This window comes from Bombina bombina, chromosome 2, assembly GCF_027579735.1.
Source record: "Bombina bombina isolate aBomBom1 chromosome 2, aBomBom1.pri, whole genome shotgun sequence".
Lineage (NCBI taxonomy): Eukaryota > Metazoa > Chordata > Amphibia > Anura > Bombinatoridae > Bombina > Bombina bombina.
Window position 1 is genome coordinate 1,288,185,709 of NC_069500.1, and position 18,466 is coordinate 1,288,204,174.

General features: G+C 41.4%; 1 protein-coding gene across 2 annotated transcripts in view; it reads right to left on the reverse strand.

Moving 5' to 3' along the window:
* Positions 1 to 18,466, reverse strand: part of LOC128650283 (uncharacterized) — a 422,276-nt gene that overhangs the window by 113,598 nt on the left and 290,212 nt on the right. For both annotated transcript variants that reach the window (XM_053704109.1, XM_053704108.1), the window contains exons 15-16: positions 15,317 to 15,414; positions 1,120 to 1,216 (exon numbers count right to left, since the gene is read on the reverse strand). In XM_053704109.1, the coding sequence (XP_053560084.1) occupies positions 1,120 to 1,216; positions 15,317 to 15,414 (195 nt within the window). The remainder of the gene's footprint in view (positions 1 to 1,119; positions 1,217 to 15,316; positions 15,415 to 18,466) is intronic.

Below are 18,466 nucleotides of genomic sequence, written 5' to 3' on the forward strand. Positions count from 1 at the left end.
AAATAGTTTTTCCCTTAATGTGTTTCCAATAACTTTTTTTACCAGAAGCAGAGTAGTATAAAATATATGAGATTTGCTTTTTTAAGGCTTATTTGTGTATATGAATTAGCTGATTTTGTGTTTTGAAGCCACAACCTAATAGAATGGGTTGAGCTTGTAGGTATAATCAGATCTCATTACTCTATATCATTATGTACATACACCTGCTACTTTATCTTATATCTATCTGTAAACCAATCACCAATACTTGGAGAAAACAATGGAAAATTAACATTTTATTACCTTATATCTTCTATAACCCACTGGGAGTGTAAATTCTTCTACTTGCTGTGTTAACACAGCTTGGCCTTGAGGCCAAAAACTTTCAGGATGGGTGGGGATACCACAGGCTAAATAAACTATTTCAAATGCCAATAAAAGGTTAATGGAAATACTTGTAAACAATTTAATACACTCCAGCAGGTAAAGTGAATCATTGCGAACAAATTAAAGGGGAGAACATTTTTGAGTAAACTGTCCCTTTAAGTCTTAAAAAATGCAGCTACTGTTAAAAAACAGAGCTACAGAATATATCACAAGTATTAAAGGGACAGTAAAGTCATAATTAGACATTCATAATTTAGACAGAGCATACAATTTTAAACAACTTTCCAATTTACTTCTATTATTTAATTTGCTTCCTTCTCTTTCTCCTTCTTCTTCTTCCTTCTGTTATTCTTTTCTGAAAGGTTTATTTAGAAAAGCTCAGGAGCAGCAAAGAACCTAGGTTCTAGCTTCTGATTGGTGGCTGCATATAAATACTGATTCTCTTTTGCTCACCCGTGTGTTCAGCTAGAAACCAGTAGTGCATTGCTGCTCCATCAACAAATGATACCAAGAGAATGAAGCACATTTGATAATAGAAGTAAACCGGAAAGTTGTTTAAAATTGTATGTTCTACCTAAATCATGAAAGAAAAAAATTGTGTTTCATGTCCCTTTAAGTGAGGATAAAATGCTTGGGGGTAGCTGGTTAACTTTATCCTTTGAAAGTCTGTATATGAATATAAACTGCTGAACTGTATATAAATGTATGGAAAATAAAAAATGTTTTCTTTGTTTATCTGTATTACATACTTACGTGATTACTCACAGATCCTTTTAGGAGTTCTTTAATGTTCTTGTTTAGATCAGTCAGCAAATTCTCTCTGTTTAAATTCTCATATAGGAATTTAACACTGTGTAAAAAAAAAAAGAAAGAAAAGAAGGTTGTAACCCAATTAGGAGACATCCTTCTTAAGACACCAGTTATTTTAACACTAAGCATTAATAAGGATATATCTACATAACTGTAATTGTATTATATTTTTGTATTCTTCAATATCATTTCTTGCTTGACTTTAAAAACTCCTGGGGCGCGATTACATATACGGTGCAGGTTTCGGTGCAAGTGTGGAAACCCGCGCCGCCCGTAATTTCACCTCGCACATCGGGGTATTACATATACTGCACCGTTAGATGCTAAACTGGCGTAAGTAGGACAAACTGGTGATCTTCTGAAATGTGCGCAAATACACATTTTAGTCGTCGCAAGTAACTTATGCCAGTATTTTGTCCACGGAAAGTGTCAATAAAGAGTAGTTTTATGCAAATTAGGCTAACACTCGTAAAAATTAACAGATTTCAAATAAAAATGAGCAGATGCCATTTTCTTCAGTGTGTTTGGATTGTTTGTTGAGCTACAGCACACTACACTGGAGTGGAGGATTAGTCAGAGTAGAGAGAGAGGCGCAAACAGAGGAGTTAGTTAGGTCACATTGTTGTTTGATTTAGCTTGTACACTTACACATATTTTTACATATTGCACACATACATATACAAATACACCACACTTTTTTTTCTAACACCTCACACATTTTATTTTATTTTTACAGTGGGATAGGCTGAGTGTTGGTTGTGATTGTGTGTGATTGAACTGGGAGTGAGTGTGAGTGTGTGTAGTGTGATTTAGTGTGAGGATGGCAGGGAGAGGTAGGGAGGAGGGGAGAGGAGTGGCAGGGAGAGGAGTATAGGAGAGGACAGGAGGAGCAGTGGGCCCCCCGTCAGGGAGTAAGTGGAGTGGGGAGAGGGAGAGCTAGAAGGGATGATGAGATCAAATTCCCTATTCATACCTTTGGGGTAAAGTGTATCCAATTTCCATATCCATTTAGCCTCTCTATACAGGAGCTCTTTGATCTTAACCCATTGCTGTGATTTTGCACAATTGAGCTATTTTATGTATATATGGTTTGTTTATAGTTGTCTACTTGGATCTGCTACTCTGTAGGTGGTTATGTTAAATTTGTGCTTCCTCTTCAGTTTTGTTTTTAATCTTTGCTCACTGGGATACATTAAAAAGGCAATATAGGGTTAAAATTGTGAGTGTTGCTCTATGTGAGATTTTTTTATAACCCCGCCCATCATGTGTGTTCCCATTGGTCCATGTTTTAAGCAGCACTGCTATAAATTGTTTGTATGTACATTGCTTTTTTAGCTTGACAAAGGGGCAGGTGCCCCGAAACGTTGCTGTTCACCTAATAAAAGGTTCTTTCACATTTGAGAGTGCAACATCTTCTGTTCTGGATGTCTCACACACATGTTATAGGGTTTGACATGAGAATCAGTATATGCCCTACCATGTATCAATGTATATTGTATGCCCACGTGGACATATATCTGACTGTACTAATCCCTCTCATCCTTTGACTTTGTGACGGATACCCCGGCTACCCCGACTGGGTAGCTCCGCCAAACGGGTCCTGCTTCCTCCCTGCCAACTGCAGCTATGTAGTTGGCAAGTGATCACAGCCTGTAGCTACCCCTGATGCCCGACAGCACCAGTACTCAGGGTCCCACCCTGTGGCAGACTCCAGCTACTCAGACTAGGTAGCTCTGCCAGAGTGTCCTTCCTCTGCCTGGAACAGGCTTCTATGTAGCACAGGAAAGTGATTTTAGCTGGAGCCCACCCAAATAACTAGACAGACTAGCCTTCAGGTGAAACAAGAACTAACTTTATTGTAAAACATACACTCCTTTTATACACACAGCTCATCTTGATAACACAAAGGACAATCCCACAATTTTCCCGCCATTCCCGTCCCTCCAGACAGCCTGGCACCTCCATAGGAGCCACAGTATCACATAATCCCAATACCTAGGGGTGGCGGTTTCGGGTGATTCCACAGTCCAAAAATCAGCAGGATTTGTTACTGGGGACCGGAGTTACAGTCCGTTGAAGTTATGGGGTTAGGGGTGTCCAAAAACCCCAGTTCCCAAAGGAGCTCCCTTCTGATAATTCCCACAGCTCTTTTCCTCCATAGGGGCTACCAATCCCCAAAAGAGCGGAGCTCTGGGGCAAAGGGCTGCTGGAGTGACCACGGGTAAAGTTAGCGGGTGTCCTGCTGTCCTGTGGCCAACCGGGAGTTCCAGGAGCCCGGCCAGCCTGAGAGGAGTTAGGTGGGTGTCCCTTGTGAGGCAGCCGACTGGGAGTTCCAGGAGCCCAGCCAGCCTAGGAGGGTTTTCCTGGTCATAAACCAACTCTTCTCTGAACACAAAAACAAGCCAACACAAAGCAAACAAACAGCTTCCAAAGATGGTCAGACTTCTTCACAGAACCTCCTGTCACAAAGAAAACAAACATCCATGCCACCACCACCACCACCACTACCAGTCTTCAGGCAACCGCAAGAACAGTATGCCCCAGGCATGAGCATGGTTGGATGGCTTCAGTTGAGGACCCGGGAGTGATGCCACCACCATTGCCATATGACCCCTGGCAAGATTCCTGGCCAGAGGAATATCCTCCCTCTGGCTTTGAGGGGGAGCCAAGACAGCCAGAAAGGGTCCATGTATTTACCCCCCTCCCCCACAACACAATCTCATGGCAGTCAGGGATTTTACCCACAGACAATGTCACAGGAAGTGCCAATTGGACAGGCTGAGTGGTCACACACTGGTCATCAGTGGGACTATCAACCAACCATGAGAGCTCCAACATCCTCATCAATTGGATGAGCTCCACCATCCTCATCAATTGGACGAGATCCACTATCCTCATCAATTGGACGAGCTCCACCATCTGCAGATGGAAATATAGCAGAATCTACAGCTGCACCTCAAGCACCATCAGATGAAGCTGACCCTGCCCACATGAACCAGCAGTTGTAGCTGCCCCTGCCCCACATGAAGCAGCAGTTGTAGCTGACCCTGCCCCACATGAACCATCAGATGTAGCTGCCCCTGCCCCACATGAACCATCAGATGTAGCTGACCCTGCACCTCAAGCACCAGCAGATGGAGGTGACCCTGCCCCACAAGCACCTAGAAGCCCTGCTGCTCAAGAGCCTGTGTATGCATTGTATTCTCCCCTGGGGGAGGAATACATTGCACTCCAGAGGAGGCTCATAACAAGCACCAAGAGCATACAAAGAGGCCAAGAAAGGTTCTTCAGGAACCATGAAAGGTTCATCAGGAGCCAGGAGAGGATACAACAACGTAGCATAGAGCTACAGAGGGACATGGCAGCATCGTTATGTGCAAGTGTTCAGAACCAGTTACAGATGATGTGAATTCTGTATGATTTTCCGATGCAAATGGACAATAGATGGAGAGAACAAAATCAACTCTTGGGTGTGTTGGTTGAGCACTTTACACACCAACAGGACACTGCCTCCAGCCTATCATCTGTGGCCAGTACACCAGCAGAAACACCATAATCTTCTCAAACCAGGAGAACAAGGAAATACACTACAGTCACCTCAGCTCCCTCATCCAAAAAAGAAATAAATATTCATATAGTTCACCATAAATCTGGGCTTCCTGCACTAGAGGGAGAATAGTGTATACAGTCTCCATTTTGAAGGTTGGAACTTCAGATCCCAAATGGGGGGAACCACTAACAGTTTTGAGTAAATATTATGACCCTCTTCATCCAAGGGAACTGGAAAAATAATCTTTTTACGTTCTTGATCTGGCACACAAGAGATTGAGGCCTACATCTTGTTGGGGTCCCAAGACACACAAGCTAGAAGAATTTTTTTTCAGGGTGCCCTGATTTAAAATCCCATTGAATCTTTATCAATGCAATATCAGTTCTAGGAGCGAGGAATCTGAAATGATGCCCAAACTTCCTTAAAATGTTGTAATTTATCCCTCATAGGAAGAGAATACTAACAGTGGAACACACCACTGACTTGACACACATGATGACTTGGGAGCGTAAGTGGACATTTTGGTATTCTTAGTCTTAGATCAGGTGGAGTTGGATCTTCATGAAGTCTTTGGGAACTTTGCAGCTTGAGGGAGTTCAGAGAAGAGGCTTTTTGAGATCTTGGGTTCCAACTCAAATGAAAACACACTTCAACTAAGCCCTTGGCCTTAGATTAAGTACGCTATGGCAGGAAAGCTCCTTTACCTTCAATAACTGTGGATATGCCAAGACTTTAGCCATAAGACATGTCTAGCTGAAACACCCATAACAGCACATTAGCCAGGGTGGCAAAGCAGCCATAGGTTCAGCCATAGAAGAATGTATATATTTTTAATCTTAAGAGCTCAGCAGAGCCCTCTGAGGGTCCAAGCTGTGGGACATTAAACTCTTTGTCACACTAAGATAAATGTAATAGCTGAGATTGTGCGCACAGGTAGAGCTTTGCAGAGTAAGAGGGGCTTGATCTGCCCTCAACTCCGGTTGATGGTCCAGAGATTAGAGATCTGATTGCTCCATAGTAAAGCAAATACAGGGGGAGAAAGCAAACATGGCACAATAAGCACAGTTTTAGTGTAATTATACCTCTAAGAAGTCAGAAGATTAGATCACCTAGACAATAGCACTTAACGAAAATAAACCACTTTTAATAAAATCTCAAACTACATACAACACACTTAACTGTAGAGCATTAAAAATAGAAACAACAAATGCTTTGAAATAAAGGTGAATGTTCTCACTACTGCAACATGGTTCAGGAAACAACAGCTTTACAGTAGCTAAGACATTTATATAGTAGCAAGAAGCTTGCACTCACTGGTCTTTTAAATCACTTTAATTTATTAAAGTATAAAGTTTCGAGGATACAGCTTCCCTTCCTCAGACAGTACAAATGTGATGTGAATATCAATATATAGCATTTAGACCTCTCCCATTCATTAGAAAAAATGGCAAACGTGGACAGGATAGCGCCCAAGTTACAAGTTGAAAGTAAACAGTTAGCGTGCGAGAAACCAGATGTGTGCTAACTCTAGGACTTTAAAAATAGCAACAGCATTAACTTCTCCTCATAGACTTAAATTGAACATGCAAATTAAATAAAAACTATACTTGTACACTTACCCGACCACGTTTGACCAAGTTTATTATACTTAGTAGTCATGAATATTTTACATTTTAATGCTCTTCATGTAGAAAATGTTCTATTTATATATATATATATATATATGTATATATATATATATATATATATATATATAGTATAAAAAAGCAAACACTGCAAACACAGCCAATCAGATTGAGCTCGCATTCTATTGGCTGTTCCGATCAGCCAATCAGAATATTCCTACCTTAATTCCGATTGGCTGATAGAATCCTATCAGCCAATCAGAATTCGAGGGACGCCATCTTGGATGACGTCATTTAAAGGAACTGTCATTCGGCGAGTAGGCGTCGGTTGAAGAGGTTGGATCCGCGTTGGTTGGAAAGAAGATGGCTCCGCTCCGCTCCAGAAGAAAGAAGATTGAAGATGCGGCTTGATAGAAGACTTCATCCCGATGATGGACTTCCGACTTCAGCCCGATGATGGATTTCTTCAGCCGCCGCTTGGATCCAGACTACAGCCCGAGAATGGACGTCACTCTTCAGCCCCCCGCTTGGGCTTGGATCAACACTTCCGAGGCTTGGATCAAGACTTCCAAGGACGGATCAGTGAACCTGGTATGGTGAAGATAAGGTAGGAAGATCTTCAGGGGCTTAGTGTTAGGTTTATTTAAGGGGGGTTTGGGTTAGATTAGGGGTATGTGGGTGGTGGGTTGTAATGTTGGGGGGGGGGTATTGTATGTGTTTTTTTTACAGGCAAAAGAGCTGAATTCTTTGGGGCATGCCCCGCAAAGGGCCCTGTTCAGGGCTGGTAAGGTAAAAGAGCTTTGAACTTTTTTAATTTAGAATAGGGTAGGGCATTTTATTATTTTGGGGGGCTTTGTTATTTTATTAGGGGGCTTAGAGTAGGTCTAATTAGTTTAAAATTGTTGTAATATTTTTCTAATGTTTGTAAATATTTTTTTATTTTTTGTAACTTAGGTCTTTTTTATTTTTTGTACTTTAGTTAGTTTATTTAATTGTAGTTATTTGTAGGTATTGTATTTAAATAATTTATTTATAGTGTAGTGTTAGGTTTAATTGTTACTTAGGTTAGGATTTATTTTACAGGTAATTTTGTAATTATTTTAACTAGGTAACTATTAAATAGTTATTAACTATTTAATAGCTATTGTACCTGGTTAATATAATTACAAAGTTGCTTGTAAAATAAATATTAATCCTAAAATAGCTACAATATAATTATAATTTATATTGTAGCTATATTAGGGTTTATTTTACAGGTAAGTATTTAGCTTTAAATAGGAATAAGTTATTTAATAATAGTTAATTTATTTCGTTAGATAAAAATTATATTTAACTTAGGGGGGTGTTAAGGTTAGGGTTAGAATTAGCTTTAGGGGTTAATACATTTATTAGAATAGCGGTGTGCTCCAGTCGGCAGATTAGGGGTTAATGTTTGAAGTTAGGTGTCTGTGATGTTAGGGAGGGCAGATTAGGGGTTAATACTATTTATTATAGGGTTATTGAGGCGGGAGTGAGGCGGATTAGGGGTTAATAACTTTATTATAATAGCGGCGCGGTCCGGTCGGCAGATTAGGGGTTAATAAGTGTAGGCAGGTGGAGGCGACGTTGTGGGGGGCAGATTAGGGGTTAATTAATATAATATAGGGGTCGGCGGTGTTAGGGGCAGCAGATTAGGGGTACATAGGGATAATGTAAGTAGCGGCGGTTTACGGAGCGGCAGATTAGGGGTTAAAAAAATATGCAGGTGTCAGCGATAGCGGGTGCGGCAGAATAGGGGTTAATAAGTGTAAGGTTAGGGGTGTTTAGACTCGGGGTACATGTTAGGGTGTTAGGTGCAGACGTAGGAAGTGTTTCCCCATAGAAAACAATGGGGCTGCGTTAGGAGCTGAACGCAGCTTTTTTGCAGGTGTTAGGTTTTTTTTCAGCTCAAACAGCCCCATTGTTTTCTATGGGGGAATCGTGCACGAGCACGTTTTTGAAGCTGGCCGCGTCCGTAAGCACCGCTGGTATCGAGAGTTACAGTGGCGTTAAATTATGCTCTACGCTCCCTTTTTGGAGCCTAACGCACTGAAAACCCAGCCATTCTGTGAACTCTAAATACCAGCGGTATTTAAAAGGTGCGTGGGGAAAAAAAGCACGCGTAGCTAACTCACCCCTTTGGCCGCAGAAATCTAAATCTAGGCGTAATTCAATACAGATAATGATATGTGGTAAAATTTCATATGATAAAATTTAACCAATTTAATTATTTATTAATCTTAGTCAATGTCCTAATGACACATCAATTAAGTAAATACGGTAAATACCAATCCATACTATCACACACTATCAGTATATTCCTAGGGAAAATTCTTAAAGAAAATTCTTAGAGAAAATTCTTAGAAAATATATATAGTAAATACCATTCCAACTGAATTCAGAACAATTTATATATCAATGAATGAATGCATCCACATCAAGTCTCTTATTTATCCAATAAGGAACTCTTAGACCTGGCTAGTCCTGCTCCTTGCCACGGGAAAGGAAGAAAGGTGCTGTATCCCATATTACCAGTTTTGTAAAATATATATCTATACATGTCCATCTCTCTCTCTCTCTCTCTCACTCAAAGTTGGCTCCAATAAGCTCAAAATCATATAAATAAGCCACAGACGTTTTGGGATTCTGTTCTGTGGAGTAATAAAACAAAACTGGACCTTTTCGGCCCGATGGATCAGCGGTATGTCTGTAGGAAGAAGAATGAAGCAGATGTTGAAAAGAACACTTTGCCTACAGTTTAACATTGTGGTAGCTCTGTGATGGTCTGGGGCTACTTTGCATCCTCTGGCACTGGAAACCTGCAGCGTGTGGAAGGCAAGATGGATTCATTGAAGTTTTAGGAAATCCTAGGAGAAAACGTCATGCCATCTGTGAGGAAGCTGAAGCTTGGGCGTCTTTGGTTTACCAACAGGACAATGATCCCAAACATACGTTAAATTCCACCAAGCCTTGGTTGCAGAAGTCCAGGAAGATTCTACAGTGGCCATCACAGTCATCATAGAAAATCTCTGGTGGGATTTGAAGAAGGCGGTTGAAGCTCGCAAACCCAAGAATATTACTGAACTGGAGGCCATTGCTCATGAGGAATGGGCTAAGATTTCTCAGCAATGCTGCCAGAAGCTGGTGTCTGGATATGCATCTTGTTTGCAGAAGGTCATAACAGCAAAAGGGTGCTCTACTAAGTACTAAAGATGCTTGCCATGAAGGGGTTGAATAATTTTGAAACTGCAGAATTCATTAAAAGCTGCAATTTCAGTTGAATTTGGGGAAACCACTTGAAGCATTCACAGTCACCTGACTTGTACACCATAGAAAATCTCTGGTGGGATTTGAAGAAGGCGGTTGAAGCACGCAAACCCAAGAATATTACTGAACTGGAGGCCATTGCTCATGAGGAATGGGATAAGATTCCTCAGGAACACTGCCAGAAGCTGATGTCTGGCTATGCATCTCAAATGCAACAGGTCATAACAGCAAAAGAGTGCTCTAAGTACTAAAGATGCTTGCCATAAAGGGGTTGAATAATTTTGAAACTGCAGAATTTATTAAAAGCTGCATTTTCAGTTGAATTTGGGGAAAACACTTGAAGCATTCATTGTGTTGAGCTATGCCAATTGCTTTTGTTTGATTTGTTCATTGCATACAGCTAAAAGTCTGTAAATTTTGACAATAAACCGGATTTGCAATGGGGGTTGAATAATTTTGATAATTCAATTTTGATAACAACCACTTTCTGTCCACCAACTCCTTGCTTGACCCACTGCAAGCTAGATTCCGCCCTGAACACTGAGAATGCCCTTACCAAGTTTACTAATGATCTTCTTTCTGCTTAAAGCAATGGCCACTACTCTATACTTATTTTACTTGACCTCTCAGCTGCCTTCAACATAGTTGACCACCCCCTCCTCCTACAGACCCTTAGCTCTTTTGGGCTCTGTGACACTGCTCTTTCTTGGATTCAATCTTATCTTTCTCACAGGTCTTTTTCTCTGTCATTTGCTGGCGACTCCTCCTCTCCAATGCCTCTGTCTGAGTACCTCAAGGATAAGTTCTGGGTCCTCTACTCCTCTCCATTTATACTTCTTCACTGAGTAAACTTATCAACAGTTATGGCTTCAAATATCACCTCTATGCTGATGACAACCAGATCTACCTCTCCACCCCTGCTTTCTCTCCCTCTGTCCTTTGTCATATCAGCAACTGGTTATCTGGTATTTCCTCTGGGTGGCCTCACACACCCTAAATATTAACATTTCCAAGACTGGGCTCCTTCTAACCCCCGCTCTAGCTCTACGCCGACTTCTGACTTTTCTTTCCCTGTCGACGGCATCACCATCTCCCCAAGTTCGCTAACTCAGAGTTACACTTGACTCAAATCTATCCTTCATTACCCCCATCCAATCACTTTTCTCATCCTGCTGCAACCACCTACGCAATATTTCCAAGATTCGCCCTTCCTGAGTGCTATCACTACAAAGCAAATAATCCACTCCATTTTTATTTCCTGACTTGACTACTGCTGTAACCTACTTACTGACCTTATACTCTCCCGCCTCTCCCCTCTTCAATCCATCCTAAATGCCTCTGCAAGACTAATTCACCTTTCCCGTAGCTCTATATCTGCTGCATCTCTCTGCGAGTCCCTTCATTGGCTCCCCATTCACAGCAGAATTGAATTAAAAATCCTCATCCTTACATACAAAGCTCTTACCAATGCTGCTCGCCACTACCTATCCTCTCTAGTCAACAAGTATACTCTAGACCGCCCACGAAGATCTAACAATGACCTGCTCCTTGCTTCAACTATCACCTCTTCCCATGCTAGATTGCAGGACTTCTGTCATGCAGCACCTACCCTCTGGAACACTCTTCCTCGTGCTGTCAGGCTTTTGTCCTAATCTTTCTTCATTTAAATGCTCCCTGAAGACATTTTTGTTCAGAGAAGCCTACCACCCAACTGAGTAATAAATGAATTCCACTCACCTAATAGTTCCCTCATCTAACTCTGTATTAACATCTTTCTCACTCTTGCAGTCCTCACCTCCTGTTTCTCAACCTCCAAACCTTCTAGATTGTAAGTTCCCACGAGAATAGGGCCATCAATTCCTCCTGTATGTGTTTGTAAAATGTTGTCTTGTCTATTACAAGTTTTATATCATTGTCTTATCTAAATTAATTGTACTCGTGGACAGCACTGCAGAATATGTTGGTGCTTTATAAATAATATATATATATTATATATATATATATATATATATTATATATAATAATAATAAAGAATAATAACATAAATTATACTTACCTGATAATTTCCTTTTCTTCTGATGGAAAGAGTCCACAGCTGCATTCATTACTTTTGAGAATTAAGAACCTGGCCACCAGGAGGAGGCAAAGACAACCCAGCCAAAGACTTAAATACTCCTCCCACTCCCCTCATCCCCCAGTCATTCTGACGAGGAACAAGGAATAGTAGAAGAAATATCAGGGTGAAAGGTGCCAGAAGAATATAAGGATGCCCCACATAAAATTACTGGTGGGGAGTTGTGGACTCTTTCCTTCAGAAGAAAAGGAAATTATCAGGTAAACATAATTTATGTTTTTCTTCTTAAATGGAAAGAGTCCACAGCTGCATTCATTACTTTTGGGAAAACAATACCCAAGCTATAGAGGACACTGAATGCCAAGACGGGAGGGTACAATAGGCAGCCCATACTAAGGGCACCAGGCCTGAACCTCTACCCAATAAAAAACCACGCTTCGTCCATAGCTGAGAAAATTTTAAGAGGAAAAGCCCCAGTGACACTGACTCGCAGTTAGTCCAGAAGTCAAACTTGAGACTGCAAATGGACTCGACTGAGACAACAGTCCTCCAGGAGACACTGTCGCCCAACAAACGGGCTCCTACCGCTCATCTTCACAAATGAAGGAGACACCAGCCAAAACCCTCAAGTGAACAAGGCAAAGGAGAACCAAGGAAACCGAAAAATCCCCTAATACAAAAAGGAACACCTCCATGAGTGAGCCCAGCTCACAGAGACCCAAAGGGGCCCAAACAGGGAAGGAAGCCATGCCTATACCAAACAAACCCAGGATAAGACCGGGCACAGAGACAGAACAGACGTCTCCCCATTATCCTGCAAGCACGGATGCAACAGAAGAGGCAAAGTCCTCCCAGTGTCTGGCCATAGAATACAAAGGTATTCGATCACGAAAAAGTGTGTAATACACCCAGGTGAAAAACCCCAGGTTTGAGAACACAGAGTCTACAACAGGATGACACAGAGGGTACTTGCAAGGAAGAAGAAGCAGTCAAGCAAGAAACAGACCACAAAAGCAACCCCCATACAGAGGGCACGCTCCAGGCAACCTAAGTCGCCGGACCTACACACAGGTCCCTGAAAGGGTAACACAAAACCTCAATTGAGAAGGAGAGTATACTCTCAGAACCCGAAGAAAGAGTAAACCCTCTTCTAAGCAATGGAGCAAGCTGAAAAGAAAATCTATACCCTAGCAGACTAAGCTAACTGGACAGACTCAACAGCGTGAATGCAGTTCCTTAGACCGCTCGGACATCCTGACCGGCAGACCCAGACTCAGCCGGACCAACCCAGCCTCCGGGATCCAAGGCAGGGAAACAAAAGAATCCTGAAACCGGTACAGGAGCAAGCATAAGGATAGCACAGCTATCCCGACAGAGCACAAGTACAACTCAACTCTAAAGCAGGCAAGGATCTATCAAAATAAAGGCCCAACAAGTCTGCTTGGAGCCAGCAAGACCCCAGGGGGAACCAATTCCACCTTTCTGCCTCCCATCCAGGAGAAACCCCAAACAAGGACTCCATCTCCATAGGGAGGAGACTATCCCCTAAAGAAAAGGGATGATGCTGGAAGGGCAACAACTGTCCTCAAGGCCCTAAGGCACTGTCTAATGGGAAGTGAAAATCCCAACACAGATGTCCTAGAAAAGGACCCCCCCAACAAGTAGCTTGCCAAGCAGAAGCACAGCCAACCCATGTCAATAGCGGTAAGGGGCATTAAGCCCTCCCACCCTCCACCACATGGGGAGGAAGCTCTAAGCTCTGATGAAATCAGATGTCAGATAGAGTGACGCAACGGAAAACTCCCCTGCCCGGTCATCTATGACTAAAGGCTATAAGGACTGAAACAATCCTTCCCACCTCATGGACCCTCTCGAATGCTTAGTTGAACATGAAAAACAATGATAACTTAAACACTCGGGATTCATCACCGGACACAGAATCTGAATCTGAAATCAAAATAGTCTCAGTATCCGAATCCTCTGTAACTGAATCTGAAATTAACACAGTCTCAGCATCAGAATCCTCCATAACTGGATAGAGGATATTTAAATATGGACTAAAGTAGTGATAACTAAAACGGCACCTGACACCCCCAATAGCTGGGGCACTCACCACCTCCTATGACCAGACCCCTGCGGACTAGAAAATTTCCTTCACCACACGGTCAGGAATGCGGAAATAGAACAACGTAACGTAGCCACGCCCGAACACAAGGTGAACCGTACAGTCCAAACAAGCGCGCCCAGCCAAAAGGCCGCATCACTTTCAAAGGCCACAATGTTCCAACCAGTAAACATCGCACATAAGCAGGTTGAATCACATAACAAACATGATTATAAAAACTCCCTGTTCAATACCACCCTCAGGAGATATTAACCCTCGATTCCAAGATACTAAAAGAGACTCACTGAGACCCTTATGTTATAAGTTAGACCCGCAAGGTGGTAGCCTCTCGGGAAACATTCACATTACAGTACATTGCGAATAAAGTAAAATGAAACGATCTTACCGGAATCTACGCCATGGATCAGGAACATGACCCTTCAAGTGTGACGGATAGTAGCATCGCCTCTGCCGTGGACTTGAGAGAGGAAAGCAGGCAGCGAAGCGAAGTTCGACAACGCTGATTGCCTGAGGAGCTGTTAATATGAGTCTGAATGGTTTCGCAGAAAGAAACTCCCTGCATCTCCGGACTCTAAATTTCATCCAAGGCCTCAGTGAAAGACTGACAGGACTACTTAAAACTCCTGTCCCATGCCGAAGAGTACTACCCTCCATAAGAGACAAAAACAAAAATAAAAAATGTTGACACTTCTCTGCCATCCTCCTGGGACGAAAGGCAAAGAATGACTGGGGGATGAGGGGAGTGGGAGGAGTATTTAAGCCTTTGGCTGGGTTGTCTTTGCCTCCTCCTGGTGGCCAGGTTCTTAATTCTCAAAAATAATGAATGCAGCTGTGGACTCTTTCCATTTAAGAAGAAGAAAATATATATATATATATATATATATATATACATATATACATATATATATATATAAACACATACATACACACATTACGTCCAGCACCTTCTGCTACCTTGCATCATGGCAGCCGCAGACTGCATTCAGTAGAAGACCCATCTGAGGAAGTGCAAGCACAGGTCCAAGGATCTTGAGGCAACAGCACACTGTATACCTGAAGATTTGCAGATAAATACGGTATGCATTTTTCTGGGGGGCCTGTGACATCTCCACACTGAGAGATTTTCTGAACTTCTGTTGACACCTCTGTACAGGAGGCACATTTGATGGGGGAAATGAGACTTGTTTAGAGAGCCCCTATCAAACAGCATGAAGACATGAGCACCTCAAAGTTTTACCGACTAAAAACAAAACTGGGAGTGTAAACAGAATGCTGGGAGATGGGGTGGAGCAAAGCTTTGCAGTGTATTTATGTGATGATTTGTGGACTCTCACCATCATATGAAAGAAATAGTTATAAATAATTACAAATATATTACATCATTATATGAAAGGTCAACATACAAATCACACTTTGGAACTAAATTTAGGTTAGAAAAATAAAGAACATACATCCAGAACAAAACAAAATAAAATACTTACTCTTTGTTTTTCCAAGTTTGCTCTATTGAATTGGCTTCAGCCATGCTCATTTCATGTACTTGTAATTCTTTTTGAAAAGAACAAAGGCGGTCTTTTATCTGCAATATGAAATTTACATTTAAAAAATCTCAAATCAATAGTAACTTATAAAAAACATATAAATTATAATAATATTATCTGTATGTCCATAGTGAAAAAAGAGTGCTGTATTCTAACCTTGCTATTTGTCTTTTTGAGAATGTTATTATTTTAAAATGGCACAATCACTACATTAAAGGGACATGAAACCCAATTTGTTTCTTTCATGATGCAGATTTTAAACAATTTACCAATTTACTTTTATTATCTAATTTGCTTAATTCTCTAGGTATATTTTTCTGAAGAAACAGCAAAGCACATGGGTGAGCAATGAGGCATATATGTGCAGCAGCTCCTAAGCCTACCTAGGTATGCTTTTCAACAAAAGATACCAAGAGAACTAAGCAACTTAGATAATAGAAGTAAAATGGAAACTTTTTTTCAGATAAGGGTGCAATTCCATGTCTATATTGGGCTTAAAAGACCCTATTTTGATGCTTTAAAAATAATATCCTTTCATTTTTTACGCCTAGATTACGAGTTTTGCGCTATAGAGGGTGCGAAACAAACGCAACAAAAGTTGTGTTATTTCACTCTCCATAGCGCTGCCATTACAAGTTTCTGAAAAGTCTCCTTGTGCGTGCGATATGGTGGCGATAAGCTTCATACCGCACAAAATTCAAGAGCTGAAAATACGTGCTCACTTTCCCCATAGAGATCAATGGGGAGATAGTGTTAGAAAAAAACCTAACACCTGAAGTGCGTAATGAAAAGCTTCGTAACGCAGCCCCATTGATGTCTATGGGGAAAAAAAAGTTACGTTAAAACCTAACAACCTAACATAAACCTCTAAACACCCCTAATCTGCCAACTCCGACAACGGCAACACCTAAATAAAGTTATGAACCCCTAATCTGCCGTTCCTGACATCGCTAAAACGAATAAAAGTTAATAACCCCTATTCCGCCGATCCACGACATCGCCGCCACTATTAAAAGTTAACCCCTATTCTACCACTCCTCAACGCCGCATAACAACCCCCTAACTTTAAATTAAAATTACAATATCCCTATCTTAAAATAAATAAAAACTTACCTGTGAAATAAAGAAAAAACTAAAACCTAGATTTAGAGTTTTGCGGCCAAAGGGGTGCGTTAGCTACGCGTGTTTTTTTCCCCCTGCACCTTTTAAATAACGCTGGTATTTAGAGTTTTCTGAAGGGCTGCGTTAGGCTCCAAAAAGGGAGCGTAGAGCATAATTTACCGCCACTTCAAATCTGCTGCCCCCACTATCTCTGACCCCTGCATTTTATTATTAACCCCTAATCTTCCGCTCCGGACACCGCCGCAACCTACATTATATTTATGAACCCCTAATCTGCTGCCCCCAATGTCGCCGACACCTACATTATATTTATTAACCTCTAATCTGCCCCCCCCAACGCCGCTGCTACCTTACCTACACTTATTAACCCCTAATCTGCCGACCGGACCTCACCGCTACTCTAATAAATGTATTAACCCCTAAAGCTAAGTCTAACCCTAACCCTAACACCCCCCCTAAGTTAAATATAATTTAAATCTAACGAAATAAATTATTTCTTATTAAATAAATTAATCCTATTTAAAGCTAAATACTTACCTGTAAAATAAACCCTAATATAGCTACAATATAACCAATAATTATATTGTAGCTATTTTAGCATTTATATTTATTTTACAGGCAACTTTGTATTTATTTTAACTAGGTACAATAGCTATTAAATAGTTATTTACTATTTAATAGCTACCTAGTTAAAATAATTACAAAATTACCTGTAAAATAAATCCTAACCTAAGTTACAATTAAACCTTACACTACACTATCAATAAATTAATTAACTAAACTACCTACAATTACCTACAATTAAATCAACTAAACTAAATTACAAACAAAAAAAACACTAAATTACAAAAAACAAACACTAAATTACAAAAAATAACAAAAGATTACAAGAATTTTAAACTAATTACACCTACTCTAAGCCCCCTAAAAAATAACAAAGCCCCCCAAAATAAAAAAAATGCTCTGCCCTATTCTAAAATAAAAAGTTAACAGCTCTATTACCTTACCAGCCCTTAAAAGGGCCTTTTGCGGGGCATGCCCCAAAGAAATCAGCTCTTTTGGCTGAAAAAAACATACAATAACCCCCCAACATTACAACCCACCACCCACATACCCCTAATCTAACCCACCCAACCCCCCCTTAAAAAACCTAACACTAAGCCCCTGAAGATCTCCCTACCTTGAATTCACCCAGCCTGGTATCACCGATCCGTCCAGAAGAGGGTCCGAAGTCTTCATCCTATCCGGCAAGAAGAGGTGCTCCAGAGGGTCCAAAGTCTTCATCCAGGCGGCATCTTCTATCTTCTTTTATCCGGAGCGGGTCCATCTTGAAGCAGCCGACGCGGAGCCATCCTTCCTCACCGATGGACTAACGACAAATGAAGGTTCCTTTAAATGATGTCATCCAAGATGGCGTCCCTCGAATTCCGATTGGCTGATAGGATTCTATCAGCCAATCGGAATTAAGGTAGGAAAAATCTGATTGGCTGATTGAACTTGAATCTGATTGGCTGATTCAATCCGATTGGCTGATCCAATCAGCCAATCAGATTGAGCTCGCATTCTATTGGCTGTTCCGATCAGCCAATAGAATGCGAGCTCAATCTGATTGGCTGTTTGGATCAGCCAATCAGATTGAACTTGAATCTGATTGGCTGATTCAATCAGCCAATCAGATTTTTCCTATCTTAATTCCGATTGGCTGATAGAATCCTATCAGCCAATCGGAATTCGAGGGACGCCATCTTGGATTACGTCATTTAAAGGAGCCTTCATTCGTCGTTAGTCCGTTGGTGAGGAAGGATGGCTCTGCGTCGGCTGCTTCAAGATGGACCCGCTCCGGATGGAAGAAGATAGAAGATGCAGTCTGGATGAAGACTTTGGACCCTCTGGAGGACCTTTTCTTGCCGGATAGGATGAAGACTTTGGACCCTCTTCTGGACGGATCGGTGATACCCGGCTGGGTGA